Genomic DNA, 23,098 nt, shown 5'->3' with positions numbered 1-23,098 from the left:
CCCTCCCCCGCCAGCCCGCAACCTCGCCCGAGCCTAACCCTCCACGCGCCTCCATTCGGATCGGAGGCGCGCGCCTTAGCGCCAGTGTGGCAGCGGTGATTGCCGGAGCTCCTCCCCTCGAGAGGGGCGGGGCGGCCTGTCCGGCGGGCTCTCGGCGGCGGCCTCGGCGCCGCCCCTTCACCTCCCCTCCCCCTCCCCTCCGTAACTTGGCTGCTTTTTATCAGGCGAGTCTCGCGGTGGAGAGTTTATCGGCGCTGGCGCTGCAGCGTGGGAAGCGCGGGGCGCGAAAGGACAGGAGGCAGTGCCAGCAAGGGGGTTGCCCCGCCGGCTGGTCCGGCCGGCCGGCCAGTTGGTCGGTCGGTGGCGGCGGCGGACGATGCTCCGGCTGGTGTCGCTGAAGTTGGGGCGGCTATACCGCTACGTGAAGCTGGCGGTGCTGGGTATCCTGGCGGCGGCGCTGGCCCTCAACTCGCCTTCGTTGCTGGCCTCTCTGCAACGCAACGAGCTGGCCGAGCGGCGCTTCTTGCAGCTGAACAAGTGCCCGGCCTGCTGGGGCACCAGCTGGTGCCGCAAGTTCCTGAACGGACAGCTGCGCCTGGAGAGCTGGGGCCGCCTGCGCCTCCTCGACTTCCTCAACGTCAAGAACGTGTACTTCGCTCGGTATGGGGAGCCCCGCGAAGGCAGCCGGCGGGTCGTGCTCAAGCGCTTGGGCTCCGCGCGGGAGCTCGCCGACATCGATGCCAAGATCTGCCGGCGCGCCACCGGCAGGGGACGCTGCGACTTGCTCCAGGCCCTGCACGCCACCGAGTTCGCCAGCATCAACGGCGACGTCCGACTTCTAACTCCCGACGTCGTGGAAGGTTGGTCGGACCTGGTGCACTGCCCCTCGCAGCGTCTCCTCGACCGCCTGGTCCGTCGCTACGCCGAGACCAAGGACTCGGGCAGTTTTCTCCTCCGCAACCTGAAGGAGTCGGAGCGCATGCAGCTGCTCATTACGCTTGCCTTCAATCCGGAGCCTCTCGTGCTTCAGGTAAGGGGCCGCCGCTGCCGGGTCTTCTTCCCCCTTGGCCCTGACGGGGACCTCGCGTACCCCCGCCTCCCGTCGCCTTCCCAGGTCGCTGAATTGCACGTCAGCTAATGCTTGTGTGAAAACGAGCGCAAAAGGATAGCCGAGTAGGGATTTAAAGGTTCAGCGTAAACCTGGTTTTGAGACAGACCAACATGCGGTCTCCTAGGGATTTTCCCTCCATCTGTAGGTGAAGCCCTAATTTCCCTGCCTCATAATTCCGAAGATCAGAAACAATTTTAGCTATAGTAGGAGCAGTATCAGTATATCTTCAGTATCTTCTAATATCTTGAAGGCTTACCCATCCATTGCTTGTATAAGCCTTCTCAGATTTGGTAGGGTGCCTCAAGGTTTTAAAAGTACAGTATGGGTTTTTTGTTTACCATCATCCTCCTGGGATAGAATAGCAAATTTGACACTCATTGCTATGCAGGAGCTGATTTTAGGACTTAAATGTGTATGTTTAGAATTGGTACAATCTTCATATGCCAGGTGTTTTAATGAAAATTGATCTCATTTTTTACATATTTGAAGTGCCCCTTGAATTCAGGTATTAAATGGCATTTCTTTTGAATGTAGAAATGCCCCCAAAAGCCTTAAATCACAACTGAAACTGTTTTGCATTCATTAGTTATTTGTGCATTGAGATATTGAGTGTCTGGCTTTTAATATTTTTTCAGAACATAAAATAGAATAGACAACAGTAGATTGTGAATATACTAATAAGCAACTTGTTTTCAGACAATGTAGCCAAAATATTTAAATGACTCAATATGTCCCAAATAGTGTATTGAATGCTAATGTAATCAGTTAAATCAATATTATTTCAACGTCAGTAAGAAAACGTATGTGTTATAGAGTGGTAAAATATAATTCCTTCTCTGAGATTCCATTACAGCATAATCTGGATATAATTGTATTTTCATTATTTACCATGTATTGAAATATATCTTTATCTTCTTGGGTATATCTCTTTGTTTATAACTTCCTTTTTGGTAAATTTCCATTTCTTTCCAGCAATTATTATTGCTTGAAACTTGTTTCATGTAATAAGCTTATGGGGACAGCCAAAAAAATGACAAGTGTTCTCCTGTTTTAGTAATGTTAACATAGCATTCAGTCAGTTAATCATGATTGTTAGACATTAAGTATTAAGTATCCAGGCATCAAATTCAGTAATTCCAATTACATTTCAGAACAGTGCTATCAGAACAGTGCTATACAGAATAGTAAAAATTATGGCAGTATTTAGAAATATGACTTATTTGACACAGTGTATTCATTATTTTAGTTATTCACTTGTTAAGAATATGTTCTATGTCATCAGAAATAGTTAACATATGGAGGGTAGAAACAGACGAATTATATAGGTGGTCATTGAACAAAATACGTTTTATTTTGCACATATCTGCATAAGTATAATGCAATAATTAAATTTCTCTAATTGTACAATTTTATACATCTTTCATACAATAGTTCATAAAAGGCAATATGTTTGTGAAATAAATGGTTATGTCACTTTCAGTTACTGCAATGGTTGACAAAAAAGGGATGGTTGACAACATAATGGTCTACTGAAACAGTTTGTGCTCTGCTGAGCACTTAGTAACGATATGTAACTGTATATTTCTAACTATTTTTAAAGGATGTCATTAACTTAAGTGTTCTTCTCACCCAAACATAGCTGATAAGACTTCTATTGTGACTTTTCTTGCAGATTCCCTTTCATATTAACTTTTTATGCTTTTGTATGTGCAAAAGTTCTGCATAGTTAAAATTCTTGAATTAAAAGCTTGATAACTATTCAGTTATGATCTAATCTTTAAAAATATAATCATTGTAAATAGATTAACAGAAATAATTTGCAAGAATCATTAAAGAAGTTGGTTCTGCATAAAAACAATACTTTAGATGCTGAAAGAATTAACACACATACTTCACAATACAGGCTTATTGTTTGATTAACTGAGGTAGTAAGGCAGAGTTAGTGTACATGAGTTTATTTTGGAGGATATATAGAACATAAAACTTGGTTAGGTTAGACCTAATATTTTTTTCTTGTTTCCTGTTTTGAAACAATTTGTTAAAAGGGATTTAAATACATTCAAACTCTATATAATATAGATACATAATTATCTGTCCATAACTCTACCATTTAAACTTTTGCATTGCTTAAGAACTTCTACTGGAATTTATTTAAATATGTTTCTTTTTAAAAATTCTAAAAGATTTCACATTAACAAAAAATTGATTTGAAAGAACAAGGTAAGTATTTTATGTATCCTTTAGTATACATGAGGATTTGTTATTTTTGTATGTTACATGTGATTATATTATTACAGTTGCCTATAATCCAGGTATCAGGACTGCTATGTCATTTTCATGTTAGCAATGTGCCTTAATCAGAATATTTCTGGCCAGTGATGGATAATACCACATGTATCCAAAATGCACATTTTTGTATCTTCATCCAGTTAGCTTATGTAATCATGATACATTATCATTGTGAATATTGACTAAGGGGTTAAAGAGACCTTATAATCAAGTAGTTGGACATTAGCCAAATTCATCTTAAATACTTTGAAAGTAAATACTATAATACAGTTACATAAAGATTTAATAGTTTATTGGTACTTAAGAAGAAATGTCAGTAGACTGCATTTGCTCCCAGAGTCAAAACTAAACAATAATTTAGAATTGTATAAATGGCTAACAGTTTGTGATTTTGTTACTTGATAAAGCATTCTAAGTTAATATAATTGGAAGTAGGATACTACTCTTAGTGGATCTTTGACTGATTCTTCATAATATACTTAGGTTTCAGTAATCCAATCAGGTTGTGCAATGCACAATTATACATTTGTGCATGAATTCACAATAGATGGGTTTGTTTTCTTTAAAAAGCGTTGCTTTATATTTAGTGATAAAAATTAATTTTTAGAAATGTTTTGCAAATTAATGGGACAAATTTGCTTGATAGTTCTGTGAAAGAGATTTATAATTTATAAGTACTGAGTACATTTTTTGGAACACGTTACAGCTAAAAATGAAAGAATATATGGAACAAACTGCAGTTATATAAAGTTGCAAGCATTGGTCTAAAATTCTAGCGAATTATGCAAAAAAGTTACATGTGCTCATTATATGAATTTTTATCTGCATCTTTTGTTAAAATTATTTTAACAGCTGTTTAAGTGCACAACTAAAAAGAAAAAAATAGATACACAAAGTTATTTCAATGAAGATTTTTTCAGAATTATAAATTAATACTACATATATTGTAACTTTTCTTAGTATGAAATGTATAGTACTGCAAACAAAAGTAATGAATATGACAGAAATCTCCAGAATAATTGAAATTTCTATCAAATTTAAGAGGTGAATCCTTATAATGAAATAAGCATGATGTAATTTGTATATTAGCTTGTTTTTAATTGCAAGTGATTTTTTTAATATAATTTTATTAAAAACACAAAGAAGATACAATAATAGAAACTAATAAAGTAAGAAAAAGAAAAAAAATCAGAGCTAAAAGTGCAAAAGCAAAAAAACTACAAAGTAGTTTATGGTTTTCTGTACAGCAGTTCTATGTACAATTATAAATTTAATCTCTTGCTCTGTTACAGCATAACTCATATTTCTATAATATATCATATTTAATGATTAAATCCATTAATCAAGTTCACTTTTTTCCACACAAAAAAATCTATAAGGGATTTCCTGTCTGAAATAAACACAAGTATTTCTGCTTTAATCAAAGAAGTCACCTTGGCCATTTCTGCAGTTTCCATCTTCATTGTGGATAGTACTGATTCTTTGAATCTTTGTGCATATATTATCTCACTCTGGTTATCGTGTATAGAATAAAATGACATGACATTTTCTCAACTGTTTACTAATCCCCCCCAAAAAGAATCCTACTTCAATAGTATATTAATCTTTAAAATTCCCTGAATTAATGTATGTATTGGATCAAAAACTTTCTGGCTTTTTTACAAGTCCATCAAACATGGTAAAATGTTCTTTTTGTTCGTTACATGCCTACTTTATTATATATTATTTTACTTCTGTTTCAAATTTCAATAAAAGTTCATATGTTTTAACAATATGTTATCTTTTCTACAGTTTTATTTCAAATTCAGTCTTATAGTATTCAAACCATAAATTCTTTTATCTACCTTAAATCTTAATGTACATAAGAAAAACATTGGCAATCTTATCAGTCTGCAGCCAGTTCTTCTTCTGTTTTTATCTTATATTCCCCTTGACAAAATTCTAGTTTCTTAGGATATTTTAGCCATTTGCATTTGCTTATTATTTCTTGTCAGTAAAATGCTGCTTGTTCTGAGACTCAGAAAGGTGTTTTTAATATAACCTGGGTTATATCTTTTTATATTAATAATATTTCATGTCAGATTTATTGATTTTTTTAAAATTTACATTAACCTTAACTGTATTGTACTATAGGCATCCATGCCACCCAAACTAGGTTGGGTTCTTCTAACTTCAAAAGTCTTTTATTTCTCACAGTATCTACTCCTTTATCTAAGTCAAATAACAAGTTGATAAATACAAATACAAATCGGGTAAACCCAATACTTCCCTTCTCATATTGTAACACCTTGTATTTAACTCTTGTTTTTTCTTCCTGCCACTACTTAAACAATACATCAGTTGTTAAAAACAGCTATTGTATGAAACAAACAAACACATTCTAGGCAATACACTAATTTTAATTCTTCCCAGTAAAGACAACTTAGTTTCTCCCATCTTATTTTTTTTTAATTTCATTCCATGCCCTTACATAATTATTTTTTAAAAATATTTTTATTAAGAATTATAAATGAAAAGAAGAAAAATCAATTACAGAATACAAAAATACAAACAGAAAAAAATAAAGCAAAAAAGGAAATGTGAAAAAGAGGAAAAAAAGGAAGACGAGAAGTAACTTTCTTCAATTTTAGTAGCTTATCATTATCTCTAAATAAATCTGATTGAGAGGTACAGGTATTTAAAAGTTTGCACTAAAGATTTCTGTTTCATTTTCATTATTTCCTCGCTTTAATATCCAGCCTTCAAAGTTTCCTTAACATTAAAAAAAATAAAAAATTCTCCATTTTCCTATGAGAAAATTATTAACTTTTCAATATCTATATGCTAAGCATAAGTTTGCTGCATACTAAAAAAATCATATGTTTTTAAACTGTTTTTAAAAAAAATTACACCCTTTTAAGAACACAGAAGGTGACACAATATATACAGTCAGACCTTCTTGGTCTCAAGGGTCTTAATCTCTCATACACACACACACACACACACACACACACACACACACACACACACACAGAAACACACAGAAACACACACACACACACACACACACAGAGAGAGAGAGAGAGAGAGAGAGAGAGATTAAGATAAAAGGGTCCATTGAGTTTTTGCTTGATGTAATCCTGACTCCCAGCAGCTTCACTCATAGGTTGACAATAAAAATGGCAGTTTCCTCAGTTTATGCAGAAGGAGTAACTATCCAGAGTCATGAGGATAATCTCAACAATCACTCCTTGTTCTGAATCTGGAGAGATTACACTATCTTGGATTCAGCATCCAATGGTGGTTTCTCTCACAAAAGCTGTCTTGCTATCCAGTAAAAGTCAGCAAAGATGTATGCTCACCATGAAGCTTACGGGAAGTAATTACTGAATCTTGCTGGCTTTCACTGGATTTACACAAGTACTTTAAAATAATATACAAGTTCATATTTGTCATAATGATACCCAAGTATTTTATCTTCTCAATCTTAAAATTCATTTTATTCATCAATTCTTGTATTTTCATTTTCATTGACATTTTTGACAACTGTTTGTTAATATTCAACCCTACTAACACATCAAATTATTTTAATTCATTCATTAACTTAATTTTTGTTAATTTACCTATTCAATTTCCTTTAAGGAATCCTCTGTAATCAACACCAGGTTACTGCAATAGTTCCTATGAGTTTCTGTTTTAAGCTGGTTTAAAAAAATCTGATGTAAGTTTGATAATACAACTATGATCAGACTATAAGAATATTAATAGTAGATTAAGGTAAAGGTAAAGGTCCCCCGGCACATGCGTGCTAGTCGTTTCTGAGTCCAGGGGCCGGTGCTCATCTCCGTTTCAAAGCCGAAGAGCCAGCACTTGTCCGAGGACGTCTCTGTGGTCATGTGGCCGGCATGAGTAGACGCCAAAGGCGCATGGAACGCTGTTACTTTCCCACCGTAGTGGTCCCTATTTTTCTACTTGCATTTTTACGTGCTTTCGAACTGCTAGGTTGGCAGAAGCTGGGACGAGGAACAGGCGCTCACTCTGTTATGCGTCACTCGGGATTCGACCCGCCAAACTGCCAACCTGCTGATCGACAAGCTCAGCATCCTAACCCACTGAGACACCGCGTCCCTTTAATAGTAGATTACATAGACAATTACTACATGTACAATTTACAGATATAACAGAAAATAAAAAATTAAGATTCTTGAAAAAATTGTTAAACATTACACAAGAATGAAAAGACAATTTAAAAAAAAGATATGGTGAACTAGAGAAATTGAGTTCATAAATAGCTTGCAGCAGTATTAGCCATAAAATCATTGTGTATCTGTAGGAAATGATAACATCTTCATTGTTAAATTGTTAAATTTGAGCCTGAACAATTACTACAGTAGATATGGTTGTGCATGCATATCTGTATTTTGGTGCTTTCCAATATTGTATACCCATACAATTTTCTTGACAAGATTTCAAAAGTACAGATAGTCCTCAATTTACGACCATAGCTGAGTTCAAAATTTTTGTTGCTAAGCAAGACAGTTTATAATGAGTTTTGCTCCATTTTATTACCTTCCTTACCACAGTTGTTAAATTCGTAACATGGTTATTAAATGACTTTGCCTGTTAGAAGGTCACAAAAGATGATCACTTGAGCCCTGGGACACTGCAATCATTATAAATATTAAAGGTAAAGGTAAAGGTTTCCTCGCACATGCGTGCTAGTCGTTTCCGACTCTAGGGGCTCATCTCCGTTTCAAAGCCGAAGAGCCAGTGCTTGTCCGAGGACGTCTCCGTGGTCATGTGGCCAGCATGACTAGACGCCAAAGGCGCACGGAACACTGTTACCTTCCCACCGTAGTGGTGCCTATTTTTCTACTTGCATTTTTATGTGCTTTCGAACTGCTAGGTTGGCAGAAGCTGGGACGAGTAACAGGCGCTCACTCTGTTACGCGTCACTCAGGATTCGACCCGCCAAACTGCCGACCTTCTGATCGACAAGCTCAGCATCCTAACCCACTGAGCCACCGCGTCCCTATTGCTAGTTGCCAAATACCCAAAATTTTGATCATGTGAAAATGAAGATGCTGCAATGATTATGTGAAAAACAGTCATAAGTCACTTTTTTTCAGTGCCATTGTCGAACACTAAACAAATGGTTGTAAGTCAAGGACTACCATTGCTTCCTTCCTAGGACTGAAAAAGAGTGAGTGATTCAAGATCACCTGCCTTATGCCTAAGGCAGGACTAGAACTTACAGTCTTCCAGTTTCTATCCTAGGGCCTTGATCACCTCACAAAACTGGCTCAGCTGGTATTTATGCACATTTATATCATTTTTATGAGTGCCACCTATTAAATGTCTCTGTAGATTTATTTCTCAAGAATGCAACATAGATCTGGAAGATGTGAACTACGAGTATATGCATTATAAGTTATAAAACCAGTGTAATGTATAAGAATAAGATCTTTACAACTTCAGTGGATTTATTTAACCTTGATTTTGAACAGCAAGCAGAAAATTGGATTTTTTTTTCGTTTTAAACTGAAGAGCATTTACAGGTATCTGCTTAAGGACAGTAACTGGGACTGGAATTTGTGTGCTGAGCAATGTGTGTGCATAGTGTGACATCATCTGACCACATCATTTATTAATGTGCAATCTCAATGGTGTAAATACTTTGCTTTTTATCTGCATCTCCTATGTCCTAAATTCAAATCTGAAATTAGACCATATATAAATAGATGCCACTTAGAACATTAATTCACGAATACTAGTGCATAATGTTTTTAGTGTGTCTGCCATATACCAATTAAACTTTGGTAATTCTTTTCTTCATTTGTGATATATTGTTGCACTAGAAATACTAGTAGTACTATTTTTTTTCCTCATCAGTTTTGTGAGTGTCTGTGTCTGCTTGCCACATACTGTATTTGCTGTTAATGGCAAATAGATTAGAATTTACTAGTGAAAAGGAAACATTGAGCTTCTCAAAGTTTAAATGCATATATGTTGTTATTTGTTGGAAAGGATACTACCTTCTCACTATATAGTAAAATAATAGAAGCAATCTATCAGTAGAAAATATTTCAGCAACACTTATTTCTGTCATTCTTTCTTGTGCTGAATAGAACATTTAAGTTAAAATAGGTATGAGAAAGTGAGATATGCAATTCTTACGTAAGAACTGAACTATTAAATTCCTGCTCCTTGTGGCTATTAGTCCATTAATGTATGATTCCCCCTTAGTACAGCTTGACACGATTGTACAGATGACTTAATGTTAGCAATATACAAAACACAGTATGCTGGAAGAATTCTGGCATGCCCTGTTTCTCCAGTAGATTGCTATTCCAGGTGTGGCTTGTTTAATGGAATAGAATCTCTCTTTTTAGAAGATTACTTTTAAAAGATTGCCAGCCCACCTTGGAACAGCCAGGTCATTATGGCCCAATAGACAAATTAACCCTCCAGATTTCCTGGAGTGTCCCAATTATGGGGATGTGGTATGTTTTGCATTTAACATACAATATAATTGCTTCAATCAATATAAAAATTGTTTGCCACTGCTTAAATCTGGAATAACTTTTAACTTTCCATACCTTATATTCCTGGTGGTCTCCCATAAAACCATTAACTGATCTGACCCTGCTGAATATTTTGAGATCAGCCAAGGCAGACTGAATGTTGACACCTAGCCAGGCTGTTTTATGAGAACAATGTTTTTCAACCTTGAGAACTTGAACATGTGTGGATTTCAGCTCCCAGAATCTGCAGTCAGCATGGGCAGTTCTGAGAGCTGAAGTTCACCCCTCTTCAAGTTGCCAAAGTTGATAAACACTGAAAGAGAAATTTCATTTTCTATTTCAGCTTCAAGGTTTATGATTGAATTGTCTGCAGTCCATTAGTATCTGTTAATTATAGTTATTTTATTTGCTTCTTGGAATTCTATTCATATTCAGAAGTAAAATCGAATGTCCATGTCTCTCTGTGGTGATGCATGATTGTTTATATTGCTATTTATAAAAGTTTGGGAACGTAGTATGTAATTACTGAAGACCCTGAATATTCCTGGATAGTTGTTCTTAATTTTAATTATGGCAGTCCCTAGTTCTATTCCGGCAAACTGCTCTTTGGATCTGTTTATTGCTGTGATTTGCTGTATTGAATGCAAAGTGCCAGGTATATGTATTATCTGCTGGTAATTGCATCTATCTGATACAGTCTAATTTACAAGTAATTGTACTTTATATTCTTTCACAGTTAACCCTAAAACAGTTGCAGCTATTTCATAATAGTTCCTTTGATGGCTTTAGACCTCCTGTCATGTATGAAACACCTTACCTTTCAGGATAATTCAGGAAAGTTCTGAATATTTGTTTTCTGTGTGCTTTTATAAATTATTCTTATTGGGCTGTGAAACCAAAAAATTATTTGTATGAATTGGCTTTAGCTGTAATTGGCTTTTAGTATTTTACTTCCCTTAATATTTTTATTGTCAGTTCTTAATGATTCAACATTGTTTCAAAATTGTCTTATTCTTAAAAATAGCCTATAAACATCTAAATTATATTGCATTATACAGATATTGGATTAGTTGTAAATTGACAGGTAGATCATTATATAATACTATATTACAATACTCAGTCACATAAATGAAATCAATCCTGGAATAAAGATTCACCTAGGTAACTATAATTTAATAGTCACAATAATATCTGAAAAAGAAAAGCAGTGCCAATAATTTAGGGACTTCCTGACTCCATGAGAGAACCTGGGGAATCAAGCTTAAAAGAATATAATATAGAGGACTTCCGGGTGGCGCTTCAGCGGTGTGGAGGGTCGGGATCGACTGCCAGCCTTCTGATTTCATTAGAGCCGCGGAGCAGCCGATGATTAGCTCTTCCGCAGCTTAAAAACCCTTCCCCTAGAGCCCCAGAATTTTTATTCTGGGGCTTGAAGGGTGAGAGCTCCCCCAAAGCCCGGAAAATACTCTGGATCGGAGGACTTTTCTGCTTTTAAGCAGAACAAGACACTGAATCCACTCCTGCTGGATTTGTTTGTTATCTTGAGTAATTGATGCAGGCTGAGCGGATGCGGGAGCAATATAAACAGCAAGTATAAGACTTTAACTCTGGAACTTCAACTTTTTTCCTGTTTCAATGATCGTTTTAAAAAAGAAAGGGAAGATGGCGCCTGAGTGATTCTTTGTAACAAGAATTGAAAGCATCTGGCTGGTGTTTTTTTCCCCTCAAAGTGAAAGTGATTGTTTGGATATTGAGGAGGAATATGCAAAGTGCATTCTCAGAACTTTAAGATTTTGTTAAAGTTTGAAGCTGTTTAAAAGTGATTATAAGACTGGGAGTCCTTCGGGAGAAGGGCGGTATATAAATAAAATTATTATTATTATTATTATTATTATTATTATTATTATTATTATTATTATTATTATTATTATTATTATTAACAGTTAAACTACAATAGCAAGTGGGGCGGAAAAGTGAAAGTGTGCAACGAAAGTTAATTAGGCATTAAAATGGCTTCCAAACCGCCTAGAATTCCTGTTTCTAAAAGTCTGGGGGCGTTGCCTGTTCAGCAATCTGGAATTCAATCTTTGATGTTACCTGCCGTAGCTGTTGCACCTGCACTGACTTTAAAAGACTTACAAGATGCTTTAAAAGATGCTTTAAAACTCCAGTCTGAAAAAATATCTGAGCAGGTGGCAAAACTTATTGAAGAAAAAAATAAGGAGATACAAGAGGATATTTTGATTGCATTTCAGGGGCTCTCAGGTTGTATTGAGAGTCTGGATGAACGTGTGGAAGAAGTGAAACAAAATAATCTGATGCTGGAAGCTAAAATGTGTGGAGAATAAAATGGAAAAAATTGATGATGAAGTGGTGATGATACAATATAGAGACATGGAGTTTGCCCTGAGGATAAGAGGTTTAAAAGAGAATCCACAGGAAATTCTGGAGGAGATGTTGGTGGATGCTCTGGTGCCTATTTTGGGAATTCAACCGGAAATTTTTTTTGTGGAGATAAAGTATTCCATGTTAATTCTTGGATTGCTAGGCAAAGGAAACTGCCAAGAGATGTGGTTGTGTATTTTACAAAGAGAAAGATCAGAAATGAGATCATTCAAGCTTTTTACAATAATAGATTTAAAGTGGCTAATCAAGAGGTTTTGATTCTGAAAGAGATTCCCCCAAGAATTTTGAGAAAAAGGAAAGATTTTGTTTTTCTGGCAGATGAATTAAAAAAACAACAGCTTCAGTTCAGATGGGAGATACCAATGGGGATTGTGGTGAATTATGCTGGAGTAAGATATCGTCTTAATACAGTCCTGAAGACACGTGATTTTTATTCTAATGTATTGAAAGCAGGTTCACCGCCATCTTCAGAAGTTAAAGGAGGGAAAGAAGAAGTTAAAGGAGGAAAAGAAGGAGGAGAGCAATAGGTACAAGAAGTACAGCAAATCTCGGAAACTGTGCAACCCCAGGTTTTATTAGAAGAATCTAAGATTCAAAGAGTGACACGGGCTGCATGTAGACGTAAGGAACAACAACAACAACAAACAGTCTTCTATAACTACAAGTCAGGAATCTACTTCTAGTGAAGCAGTGGGAGGAGCTAGGCCAAAGAGGCAGATGCTTATGGATCTGCAAGAAACGCTTCGAAATCTTCAAGTCACAAAAGATGGCAACAAAGTTTCTAGCCTGGAATGTTAATGGATTAAATTCACCACAAAAGAGAGAGAGAGTATTTCAGTATTTGAAACAATTTAAAAATGATGTTATATGTTTGCAAGAAACGCATATTCGTGCATCTGATCAAAAATATTTGATAAACTCTAGACTGGGTATACAATTTATTGCATCTACTCCAGAGAAGAAAAATGGAGTAGTTATCTATGTAAAGAAAGACTTAACAGCTAATTTAATTGAAGCAGATAAACAAGGAAGATATATTATAATTGAACTATTAATAGAAGGGAAGAAAATACTTTTAATTGGAGTATATGCACCTAATCAACAGCAAGGAGAATTTTACAAACTGTTACATAATAAAATAACTCAATGGGATTATAAATCGAGTATTTTAATGGGAGATTGGAATGGAGTGTTGGATACTCAGAAAGATAAAAAAGGTTCTTTTAAAAATACTCCAAGCCATGCTAGATTGCCAAAATCTTTTTTTTATTTGAAAGATGACTTGTAATTGCGAGATGTCTGGAGAGAACGAAATTTGGAAGAAAAGGATTTTACTTTTTTTTCTGATAGACATCAATCTTTTTCTAGGATTGATTTTATATTAATGATTTTTTCTAGGATTAAGAAGATTAAGATATGCCCAAGAACTTTATCAGATCATAGTCCAGTTTGGATGGAATTTGATAAGGGCATGGGGAAAGAAGATCATGAGATTAAATGAAAACTTGTTTAGATATGAAGAAAATGTGGTAGAATGTAAAAAGCATATGCGAGAATTTTTTATTATGAATATGCATAAGGGTACTCCATTGAAATGGTTTGGGATGCAAGTAAAGCTTATATGAGAGGAGTGCTAATATATTTGAATAATAAACAGATATAGATTGGAATATAAGCATAAAGAAATAGAGGAGGAAATAAAGTTGAAAGAGAAAGCTCTTATTTTGAACCCATCTGATAAGAGGTTGAAAGAAGTAATTAACTTGCTAAGAGGACAGTTTGATATGTTAATGGCACATCAGGTGGCAACTAATTTACGATATGCCAAACATAATACTTTTAATAATGCTAATAAGCCGGGTAGGTGGTTAGCTTATTTATTAAGGAAAAAACAAAGATCACGTAATATTGATAAGATAGAATATAAGGGTAAAGAGGTGTTTCAGCAAAATCTTATTAAAAAAGCTTTTGTTGAATTTTATTCTAAATTATATGCTAGGGATATAAAGCAAGGTTTAGATATGGATAGTTACAGGATGTGAATATCCCAATACTTACACAAGAGCAGCGGGAAGGGATGAATCAATTATTTTATTTGCTGAATAAATTATTTTAGCAATTAAACAATTAAAAGTGGGTGAGGCACCCGGTACAGATGGTTTATCAGCTATTTATTATAAAAATTTACAATCAGAAATGGTAGAGCCTTTAAAAGAATTATTTAGAACAATTCAATTTGGAGGAGAAGTGCCTCCATTGTGGAAAACAGCATTTATAACTTTGATTCCGAAGGAAGATCAAGATCTTGTTCAACTTAAAAATTATAGGCCTATATCGCTTTTAAATAATGATTATAAAATATTTGCAAAGATTTTAGCAAATAGATTAATGAAGGTTATGCAGCAAATGATTCATAGTGATCAAACAGGATTTATAAGTGGTAGACAAATGAAAAATAATGTGAAACATATTGTAAATTTATTAGAATTTTTGGAAAGAAATAATCGAGTCCCCGCAGCGCTGATTTTTTTGGATGCCGAAAAGGCCTTTGATCAATTGAATTGGTGATTTTTATTCAAAGTTTTGGAGAAGATGGAGTTTGGTGATAAGTTTTTACAATCTATTAGGGTAATATATCAAAAACAAACAGCTCAAATAATAATTAATGGTAGTTTAACAGAAGCTTGTAAAATTGAAAAAGGTACAAGACAGGGTTGTCCGCTGTCGCCATTATTATTTGTTTTAACATTGGAAATATTGTTGATCAAGATACGTGATTCAGAGAAAATAAAGGGAATTAAAATTGAAGATCAAGATTATTGATTGAAAGTGTTTGCGGATGACTTGGTAATTACATTAAGTCAACCAACTCAATCGGTTACAGATTTAATGGAAATAATTTTACAATATGAACAAGTTTCTGGATTTAAGGTAAATAGGCAAAAAACTAAAATATTGGTTAAAAATATGACCAAAGAACAAAAGGAAATTTTAGGAAAACTAACGGGATTTGAAATAGTTAAGAAGATCAAATACTTGGGGGGTATATCTTTCAGCTTCAAATGCGAAATTATATAAAAATAATTATGAATTGTTATGGTCAAAAATACCAAAAGAATTAGATAGTTGGAAAAAATTACAATTGTCCTTATTGGGAAGAATTGCAGCTGTGAAATTATTCTTGTTTCAAATGATACCTATACTTAAAAAAGACTCAAATTTGGAGGAATGGCAGAGAGGTATTAATAAATTTGTTTGGGCAGGGAAGAGACCGAGAGTTAAATTTAAGATAATGCAAGATGTATGTGAAAGAGGTGGTCTTAAAATGCCCAATTTTAAATTATACTATGAGGCTGCGGCATTATCATCAATTAGTAATTAGTTTAATTTAACACAAGGGAGATTACTGAATATTGAAGGATATGATTTGTTATATGGTTGGCATGCTTATTTATTGTATGACAAAAAAGTGGATAATGTTTTTAAGACACATATATTAAGATATGCCCTGTTGCGAGTTTGGAAAAATATAGTTATAAGTTGAATGTTAAAATTCCAATTTGGGCAATACCTAAACATGCGACAGAAAATATAAATGTGGGATTTAAGCATGATGTAATTACATATAAAGAAATTCTTAGATTGGAAAGAAATGTCTGGCAATTAAAGCCATTTAATATTTTAAAAGAAGAAAAGATAGTACAAACTTGGTTTCAGTATGGGCAGTTACAAGCTAGATGGAAACAGGATCAGAAAATTGGTATTTCCATAGTAGATGAAAATTTGGTTAAACAAATTAAAGATCAAAGTCCTGCACATATAAGAAAGATATATAATGCATTGATAGAAATAGATTCAGAAACAGAACTTGTTAAAGATTGTGTGATAAAATGGGCCCAGAATATTCAAGAACCAATAACGATGGATACTTGGGAAACAATCTGGGTCAGAAATGTAAAATTTACACAGGCACAAAATTTAAGAGAGAATTTTTATAAGATGTTTTATAGATGGCATTTAGATCCTAAGAAATTGGCATGTATGTATTCAAATTATCAGCCTAAATGCTGGAGGTGTGGTTGTGATGATGCAACGTATTATCATATATGGTGGACTTGTAAAAAAGTTAAAGCTTTTTGGATTAAAATTTGGTGGAATATGCAGAAGATATTTAAGAAAAAGATAAAAGTTTTCTCCACAATTATTTTTGCTGGGTATTACTATAGACTGTACTGCTATAGAAACTAAATTGATGTTGTATTTAATAATGGCAACAAGATTTTGGTAGTGCAATATTGGAAGAAGGAGGATTTGCCTACTATAGAAGAATGGATTTTAAAAGTTTCGAACCTGGCAGAAATGGAAAAAAATTCAGCATATTTGAAAGACCATTCGGTACAAAGATGTATCTTGGAATAGAGAAGATGGATTGATTATATTCAGAATAAATTTGGGACCAAAAAGTTTCATTTAGCATTTGAATAAGTATTAGATTTATAAGATTTATTATTATTTAGTTACTTTTAAGGAGAGTTAAGGTTCGACAGGATTTAAAGTGTTATAGTAAGTTAGCATATTATAGTTTAAGATTGTTAGGGTTAATAACTTGTATTACGCTCTGGGAAGTCGGGGGGGAGGGGGAGGGAGGGGAAATTGGGTGGGGGTGGGGGAGGGGTGGGTCTTATGTTTATAATGTATCTGTAAAACTTTTTAATAATAAAAAAGAATATAATATAATTATGGAAGAAGTGGAGAGTTTAAATTAGTCGGACAGTTCCTCAGCGGGATTTTTGTTTTATTTCTCTGTAAGCTTTAGAAAAAAAAATGAAATACGGTACTGTATTTTCTGGCAGTTTCATTTTTCAAGTTATTTATTGAGATTGGATATGGTACATGTAGCTTTTTCATGTGCTTAGTTATTTTAATAAACCTGTGTATTAATCCGGATTTTTCTGGAAGTCTGGGGCCAAATGTAATTTAATTTATCTGTTAGGTTTAATGAGACAGCAATACTATGAATGTTGATTGGCAGTTTTGTCAAAGCCCAGTTGTGTCCTACTGGAAATAAATATTTATTTAGGATATTTATAGGCAGCTTAGTGTGTTATGAGAACTTGTGTTTCACTGAAGAGGAATAAAGTTAAGAAACTCGTATTGTGATCAAGACGTAAAGTTCATAGTTTTACTGTGCTAAATTGCTGGAACTTAAAATATAGTAGTAAAATTAGAGATATTGAAGTATTAAAGTAGATAGGTGATTTTTAATTGAGTTAACAAACATGGACAGTTGAAGAATTATGAGATTATGAGAATACATTTTATAATTCTTCCCATTCTGAAAGCTAATAACACTGAAACACAATAAAAACACATTTCAAGCTTCAATTGTAAACATAAAATAAATGGAGATTTTATACAAAATGCTGTGTGAAAATGTTTTTAGTATTCAGCCTTAATAATTGGTTCTTCTGATTACAGAGTTTTCCCTCTGATGAAGGATGGCCATTTGCAAAATACCTTGGAGCATGTGGAAGAATGGTAGCTGTAAACTATGTGGGAGAAGAACTATGGAGTTACTACAGCGCCCCTTGGGAAAAACGAGTGGACCTGGCATGGCAATTAATGGAAATAGCAGAACAACTGACAAACAATGGCTTTGAATTTGCACTCTACCTCCTTGATGTCAGCTTTGACAACTTTGCAGTAGGTCCTAAAGATGGAAAAGTCATAATTGTGGATGCTGAAAATGTTTTGGTGGCAGATAAAAAGTTAATCAAACAAAGTAAGTGGGCTTCTATTTTATTCAGTGGCTTTTTAACAATTTAAGCTATGCTTTGATTTTTCTTCCCTTAGCTATAAATGATTGGTGAATCTGACAGCAACAGATTTTTAAATAATCATTATTTTTATTTTTGCATTTATTTTAAAATAACTTGAATTTCTCATTATTATACAGGGGTTACTTAACAATCATAAACTAAGGATTTTTGCTGTTATGAAATATGTAATAAATGGTTCAGTCCTTGGAAGTAACCAGAGTAAAAAAAAATATGAAGATGTACTGTGGACATACCAATCAATGTGTGTAGCTCTGCTACTTTGCTTCTTAGCAATCACTTGTCTGGCAATAAGATGACAAAAAAAATCTCTAGAGTATCATAAATTAGGATAAGCTTTAGATTGGTAGATCCCAAACTATTATATTTTGGGTGGCACACCAATGTATGTTCCGACTTGCCTATGTACAGTGATTATTGGGTAGTGATAATTACTCTGCCATAGAGGTTTTTTTCCTTAAACTTCATAGAAATTATAGTACTTAGTTTAGTAAAAAAAAAATAACATTGTTCTCCTTGTAGAGTTTATATTTACTTTCCTTTTCTTTAAACTGATATGAATATCCCAAACATCCTTAAAATCATGTTTGTGCCTTTTTTCAATCTGATAGTAAACATGTTAAAGCAGCTTTAAATGTTATTTGTAATTATGTACTTTAAATAAAAGTGTCATGATAAGATGCATCATCCTGTGACTGTTTTGTTATAATACTGTTATTTACTATTGTGTTTTTTATGCATTTCACAGATAAACCTGAAAACTGGGATGTATGGTATGAAAGCAAATTTGATGACTGTGATAAGGAAGCTTGTCTTTCTTTCTCAAAGGAGATTTTGTGCACTCGGGTCACTGTGGATCACAATTACTATGCTATTTGTCAGAACCTTTTATCAAGACATGCCACCTGGCATGGCACTTCTGGAGGACTTCTTCATGATCCTCCAACTGATATTGCCAAAGATGGTCGACTTGAGGCCTTGCTGGATGAGTGTGCCAATCCAAAGAAGCGATATGGTAGATTCCAGGCTGCAAAAGAATTACGTGAATATCTTGGACGATTAAGTAATAATGTGAGATAGTTCATAGTGGGTGGACAGTCAGAAACTATATCGTGCTGGGGCAAGGAGACATGGACTAGTGAGTTCTGAACCTGAAACAAGAGCAACCCAAATGAGAAAATAAATTGCATAACACTGTTGCTACAGGAAGGTTGACAAAAGTTACATATCCTACTACAACTTGAACTACTTTTAACTGACAGAGGAAGACTGAAAATATAATTGAATTCACTTTCTCAATCAGATTTCACTGTTTTTTGAGAATGCTACACTTCCTTGGAAAGTCACGTTATATGGGCCTGTTTTAAAGGCTTTTATTTCTGATGTCATTATCCTGCTCTTATACAACTTACAAAAGAGGCATTTGCGTAGATGCTGATAATCCAAGGTGTCCTTGATTGTTTTTGTAACTACTAGATTTTCATTTTATGTGTGCTTTTTGAGTACAGGATTCCTTTAATTCTGTTGTTGAATCCCTTTTGTTTCATATGTTTGTATGCCTTATTAAAGATATGCTTGTAAAAGCTGTCTTAAATGTTGTGTGAACCTAACCTAGTTATGTTGGAATTGTTTATATTTCTACTACAGGTAATACTTCACATCTTAGTTAAATAGAAAACTCCACTTCAGTGTATAAAAGTATATGTTCATCAGGGAATTGAAATATATAAACTATTTCAATGAAGACAAACAGTTTGAACCTGTCATGCTTACATTGATCCAGCAGAAATAGTGTAAGACAGCCATGACTACAGAAAGAATGACTGATTTCCATGGATCAACTTTAAACATGACTAGAACTAAACATCTTTTGTGTTGAAGAAGCACTAGATAAAAGAAAATTAAAAAAACATTTTGCTACCATAGTAATCATAAACCAAAGAAAATGGTTATGTGTAGTCTCTAATTGCTTAAAATAATGTACTGTAGTGGCACTAGCCTACTGATCAACATTTTAGTCAGTTATTATTCTACTACTAGTTAAAAACTTAGGAACAACATAGAAATGGGAAAATGCCTAGCAGGCTAGCATTTATTCTGTATTAAGTCACAATTCTGCTAATTATGGGAACTAATGTTTACAGGACTTAAATTTTGAGGTTTACTATCTAATAGCACCCTTCATTTATATGGTAGAGGGCTTCAATGCATTTTATTTAGTTGCAGTTATTTTTTCTCAGATGATTACTATTTGCCTGAAATTGTTCCCGCAGATCAGGAGTTGAAGAAGAAATTGGATCACTTCTAAAATTAACTTTTAAAAGGTATGATTTTCTTTATTTATAGCAACTGTTATAAAGGTTCTCTTCATTGGAGTGATGAAGTTCTGATCCTGACAAAGACTCCTAAATACAGCAACAATTAATTGACTACAATTATTTTAAGGTGGAATAAAAATAAATTGTATACTAAGGATAATAAGTACAGTACTGAAAAATGTATTTGGACAAGTGGGATATAGCAGTAGGAATGAGCTGAAAACTGCCCAATCCATTTCCAAACTCTAAAAATATGCAGAATACCGGTATGTCAAAGGTATATAAAATAAATGGCAAGGCCTATTATTCTTCTGTTTGGCTTGCTTAGTCATATACTATTGCTTCTTTGGAAATTGTGTCTCTACAGTGTTTGTTACTTTCATTTAGTTGTTGAGTTCTCTCCTGGGAAAATTTCTTACTGTGGCAGTTTCTTTTATCTCTAACATGCCTGAATCAGAGCACATCAGGCATGTTAGCATCCTACGGACATAATTTATAGAATTTAGTGGATAATATCCTGTTTATTTAAAAAAGGTAGTTTTGCCTAATTTTCTTTGGATTCTGTTACAATTTATTCTCATAGTATTTCTGTTGTTATAGTTCACACTTGAGCAAAACTGAAATGTGAGATTAAACTCTAGCCTGCTACAAAAAGTCTTGCTTTATTGCAATTTTAATTTAATACCCACACTTCTTAATGGATAAGAACCATTGTTGCTGTAGGCTTTAAACAACAACACTATCAGCTACTGAATTGGTTCAGCTGCCAATGTTTCCTGGGAGTTTAAGGTTGAAATTCATCTTAAAATACTGTGCTGATAAGCAGGATTCTGATGATAAAAGGAGTCCATAATTTTCAGTCTACAGGGAAAACACCTATGTGGAAAGCAATAAGTTTTATTCAATTTGCACCTATCAAGTATTTATTGTACAGGGACAATTTATATTTTTAATCATTGCCCATAAATAATGGTGAAATATTTTTGAATGAGATGTTTGGGGTTTATATGTGCATAAAAATTGTCTTTTGTACTGTAACTGTTTAATTTGGTTATCAAAACTGTTTCTTGTGCCTTTATATTAAGGTTGTTTCTACAATTTCTCTTGAATAATAAAAAATACTTAATTTTTTTTTTCTTGGCCTTGCTTAAATGTAATGCACTAGTGGTTCATTTTAATACTGAAGAGGGTTGTTACTCCACCAAGAATGGCAACAAATATAAGTGCTTTTGAAAAGGATAGAACTCATTTGTGGAAAGTAGTATCAGGACTAAAATCCCCAGATTTGGGAAAAATATTTCTTTTAAAAGTAGTTAAAAACATTACTAAGATACTTTTATATGCCTTGTATAGTAGGAAATGCTAATAAGAAATAGGATAGTTTTTTACCTTAATATTGCCAAGAAACATTTAGGATTTATGGATTGAATTTCGACCTTATTACACTCACAAAGAAGTTAGGATTAGAATTTTCCTGTTACAGCTGTCGCTTTTATATGACACTCTGAATGAGTGAAACATGGAATGTATATGCTTCTGTCTTCTTTTTGGGAGCTAACCAGAGGAAGGTATACTTCATAGATTTGGAAAGTTTTGGGATATGAACGTAACTGTAGAAAACAAATTGGCTCAACAAACTAGCCATACAGTTGATGGTTGTAAGGCCACTTGCATGTTAAACTATCTGTTCTAGAATATGCATAACAAAAAAATGAGGATTATTGAGAAGTGAAAGTAACTGTTGAAATGGATTTCCTCATGCAGAGAGATGACAGAGCAAAAACCAATAATTTATTTCAGTTTCTGCATCTTCTGCTAAAAAGCAATTGCTGGTAAACTAAATACATTGTAGCTTAAATACAGTACTTCCAGAAAAAAGTTAACTAGTATTTTAGCTGTGCTGTGTTTCGGATCTATACTAATTTTCTATAATTTCAGGTAGATACATTTAATAGTGATTTTGGAGTTTCTGATATTATTTCAGATCTGTTTGTACAAAGATAACTTTTGTGAAACTACCATGGTATTCTCAAAAAGTAGATCAATTCCATGTTTTTAAAAATATTTTTGGTATATTAAATCTCATTAAAAACAAAAATCTTGGCTTCTCCAGATCTGAACTTTTCTTTCTTTCTTTTTTTTTTACATTGAACCACTTTTCTGGAAGTCAGATCAATAAATTGCTACGCCTTGCTTACTGGTTAAGAGTTACTTTCAACCTTTCTAAAAGGGAAACATTTGTCCATAATTGCTGTGTTACATGGCCTAACCTTTTACTTTTATACATACATCCACAAAAATGCATCAAAGCCAAAACCATAATTGAATGTGGGCTGAGCACTGGCACAACAGAAGGAACATTTTAGCATACTACTGTGCAAAGATCTGAAAATAAACTTGTTTGAAAAGTTAGATTATGCTTGTTCTTATGAACCAATAATATGTACTAAAAAAGAGAAGAGATTCCTTGATTAATACTTTCTGAAAAAAATTACAGGGATGAGAAACTGTAGTCCCTATAAATTACTGAACAAAAGTCCCAGTAACCTTAAATTACTTAATCACTGAAGAATACTAGGGCGTGAAATTCAGCACTATCTAGAAGTTTTATAACTAGGAACTATAAAAAATAAT

The 23,098-nt window shown here is 34.3% G+C and overlaps 1 protein-coding gene across 1 annotated transcript; it reads left to right on the top strand.

Annotated features, from left to right (window-relative positions):
* The first annotated feature begins 220 nt into the window (after nucleotides 1-220).
* Nucleotides 221-22,684, top strand: DIPK2A (divergent protein kinase domain 2A). Its single transcript, XM_083364698.1, has 3 exons — nucleotides 221-1,030; nucleotides 17,788-18,091; nucleotides 18,895-22,684. Exons 1-3 carry the CDS (start codon nucleotides 377-379, stop codon nucleotides 19,224-19,226), a joined length of 1,290 nt encoding a protein of 429 aa, XP_083220824.1. The 5' UTR covers nucleotides 221-376; the 3' UTR covers nucleotides 19,227-22,684.
* The last annotated feature ends 414 nt before the right edge of the window (nucleotides 22,685-23,098 follow it).

This window comes from Vipera ursinii (assembly GCF_947247035.1).
Source record: "Vipera ursinii genome assembly, chromosome: 5".
Classification (NCBI taxonomy): domain Eukaryota; kingdom Metazoa; phylum Chordata; class Lepidosauria; order Squamata; family Viperidae; genus Vipera; species Vipera ursinii.
The sequence above is the reverse complement of the archived record's forward strand: the minus strand, read 5'-3'. Positions and strand labels throughout refer to the sequence as shown.